Source organism: Pteropus vampyrus, unplaced genomic scaffold (assembly GCF_000151845.1).
Source record: "Pteropus vampyrus isolate Shadow unplaced genomic scaffold, Pvam_2.0 Scaffold397, whole genome shotgun sequence".
NCBI classification, from domain to species: domain Eukaryota; kingdom Metazoa; phylum Chordata; class Mammalia; order Chiroptera; family Pteropodidae; genus Pteropus; species Pteropus vampyrus.
In genome coordinates, this window is record NW_011889178.1 from 1,291,143 (window position 1) to 1,294,752 (window position 3,610).

The window sequence follows — 3,610 nt, forward strand, 5'->3', positions numbered from 1 at the left end:
AGAAGACAAAGCCAACATCATTATTCTCACTTAGAAATAAGGAAACTGAAGCTTAGAGGGGCTAAGTGGCTAACAGCAATTCCATACACAGGCTGTGCCATCAGCTGCAGCAGAAAACACTTGGGTCTGGTCTGGACTCAAAGCCAAGTGCAGTACTCTGCCTCTGTGGCCTGTGGGAAGAAGGAAAGACAAGTCATGTTCCACATTACAAGGGCTGGTGCCCTGGACTCAGAAGCAACCTGAGGTGGACACACGAATCCCATCCCAGGATAAAGCACTGCTCCAAAACCCACCAGGTTCATAGCTGGCACTCCCACTGAGCCTTTGCTGTGTAAACACCAGTCAGGGCGGACTCTGGACAACATCCATTGTGGCTAAGGTTTTGTTTTAGTTTCCCCTCCAGGGCGCGTCCTCCTTATATTAGTTTCCTGTGGCTGCCATAACAAATTACCACAAACTGCATGGCTTCAGACAACAGAAATTTATTCTCTCACAGTTCTGGAGACCAGAAGTCTGAAATCAAGGAGCCAGCAGGGCTGCTCCCTCTGGAGGTTCCAGGGGATATTCCATTCCTTGCCTCTTTCAGCTTCTGGCAGCTGTTAGCCATCCTTTATTTGGGGCCACATCACTCAGTCTCTGCCTCTGTGGTCACACCGCCTCCTCTTCTGTGTGTCTGTTCTCTTCCATGTGTCTCTTATAAGGACAGTTGTCACTGGATTTTGAGCCCACCTGGATAATCTAGGAGGATCTCATCTCAAGATCCTTAACTGCAAAGACTCTTTTTCCAAATAAGGTTACATTCACAGGTTCCAGGGATTTGACATGGATATTTTGGGGAGAGCGAGCATCTTTAGACCACCACATCATATACCGTTATCAGTTCTATCTTCTCTAACCCATCCATACCCAGGAATTGCTGTGCTCCTGCCACCTACCGCATCCCTCTTCTGATCCTCCCCCAACAGTCATCCCCTTGGTACCTAGGTTTTAAGAAACTAATTAAATAAACTGATGCAGCTTAATGGAAAGAACCCAAAGTCTCTCCCACAAAGAATACATGAGTCTTATTTACAGACTTCTGGAGACAGCATCCCTCTTTTTGTTATCTAATTGATCATTGCTCAAGAACATTCTGTGGAATGTTCTATGTGGGGTTAACAGGGATTAAAAATGAAAAGAGTGTTTAATGTTCACACTAAGTTGGGAGCTCCAAGTTAAGAAAATTAAACAGGATTCCTTATTTTAAGATTATTATATGGACTATAAATATTTGAGAGAGACTATAATAGGCAGCATTTCTGAAACTTATTTGACCAGAATCCTTTTGACTTGAGCATCTCAAGCCACTAGTGTTGTTTGAAAAATACTTTGCAAAACTTATCTTAATCCAATAGTGACTCTAATGATCGAAATTTCAGACCAAAATAGATAAGGCTAGGGCTGGGAGGATGGGGTCAGAGAAGGAGATTGGATAAGAGTGAATAGGTATTTGGGGATATGACTAAAATTAAAACAGGTGGGTGGTCACATCCTCATAGGACCAGCATTGCTTACAATTCAATTGAGGGCTGAAATTTCAGAAACAATTTTGTACTCTGATACAAGATTCTCAGCAGCCAGGAGTGCATATATACTATTCCACTCCTGAAAGAGATGTGTCTTAGACACTTTTTCCATCTTCACATATCACTCCCAATGCTTTTCCTTATGCACACACGTGCGTGCGCGCGCGCACACACACACACACACACACACACACACACACACGTTCCCAAAGGGACACAGGATTGGCCCTGAGCATATCAGTGTATAAAAACATTTAGATCCATAGATACGAAGCAGCCCCCTTATTTCACAAATGAAGAAAATTTAAGAATGTCAAATGCCGTGTTCAAAGTCACACAGCTAGTTAATGGCAGACCCAGAACTAGAATCCAATTTTCTATGCTTTAATCATTTGGACCACAATCCAAACCCAGAGCAAAGGAGAATCTCTTTCTCTATTAAAGGCCAATGTCCATTTTTTTAAAAAACAAAATTTAAAAATTAAAGTAATATAAATGAATAAACAATTTAGTTAGGATATAGATATTTAATGTTTTTAAACGAAACCTAAGAAGGAAAAGCCTATTCGATGAATATGATAGGTGATAAACATGTTTTCATTTCTTATTACAATGTATTAAGACGAAGAGGAAGGAAGAAAGTAGAAAAGGGAATAACAGAAAAAATCCTAAATCTTTTCCAAAGCAGGCTTTGTAAAAGATCTTGACTTAAAAAATGAATAGATAACTACTTCCAGAAATTGTTAAGAAAATGGCTTTCGATTTGGAAGTAAAGATGTTCTTGAAATTCTCTCATATTAGTGACAATCTTAACTTACTAAATAGTAGTAAATGTCATCTTATGCTCAAAGTTCCTCTTTTAGGGTTCATATTACCAAGTTCCAATCTCTAAACCTGTCACTGAAAACATTGAAAGTTTTGTTTTCTTTGTGCAGCTATAATTATAAGTGAGACCACGTATTGATGCATGTGCTATGGACTGATGAAACCAAGTCCAAGGCCAGATGTCATTTATAGGTTGGCAAGTTAGTTATTCCTGTTTCAAAGCTTAGAAATTACAACTCTTACTATTCTGGGGGGTGAGAGACAATCATAAGTTATCTTTGTTCTGTAGTCAGGTAGGTGAGACTTCTTTAACTGAAATTCTCCTCCAGAGCATCATGACTGTGGTTAACAGGGTGGGACCCAGTAAAATTGTGACTATAATTTAGAATATCTTTTTTTGCAAACTTGCTGACCACAACCCACAGTCCAAACTATATTTTATGTGGTGGCATCATCTATAGCCATGTATATGTCTAGATAACTAAAATGAAAACTTCATAATTTCATAGAATATCTACTTTGTCATTTTTTCCCACTCTATATTATTCTATTTTGGTTTTTTTAATGCGGATCTTGACTCATTATATCCATGGTCCAATGGGTGACAGCCTCCCAGTTTGAAAGACCCTGATCTAGATCTCAGTTCCACAGTGTATGTCAAGATAGCTGTCCTTAGGCTACGATGGAAATATTAACTCAGTGAAAACTCAGTGAAAACACATGGAAGTTAAATATTTTAGTAGTTCCATGCCATGTGGCAGTGCTCTCTGAAGTGTGTTCATGGAACAAGTACCTCAAGATGATCCCATACAGTCTACAGCCATGCCACCCTGAACGTGCCCGATCTTGTCTGATCTCGGAAGCTAAGCAGGGTTGGGCCTGGTTAGTACTTGGATGGGAGACCACCTGCTGTAGGCGTAAAAAAAAAAAAAAAGGTGATTCCATACAAAAGATTTTCCAAATGTGTTTGGGAAACACTGAATGCTATAACCTCCTCTTGGAGATTCATAATACACATAATACAGCAAAGGTTTTGAGATATCCTTAGGAAAGAAAAACTGTTCTTGTGTAACACAATTTCCAAATGTATCTGACCACATGACAAGTGTTTATATAACAACCGTCCTGCTAAACCCTTTTGGGAAATTTTGTATATAGAAGAAACTGTGTTAAAGATGAAAATTAGTGTCTAAAAACTCAAAAGTAACTACATCTTCTCC

The 3,610-nt window shown here is 39.4% G+C and overlaps 1 protein-coding gene across 3 annotated transcripts in view; it reads right to left on the reverse strand.

Moving 5' to 3' along the window:
- Positions 1-3,610, reverse strand: part of CDC20B (cell division cycle 20B) — a 42,659-nt gene continuing 39,049 nt past the window's right edge. For all 3 annotated transcript variants that reach the window (XM_011380614.1, XM_011380613.1, XM_011380615.1), the window contains one exon: positions 1-170. In XM_011380614.1, coding sequence (XP_011378916.1) covers positions 70-170 — 101 coding nt within the window. In that variant the 3' untranslated portion in view covers positions 1-69. The remainder of the gene's footprint in view (positions 171-3,610) is intronic.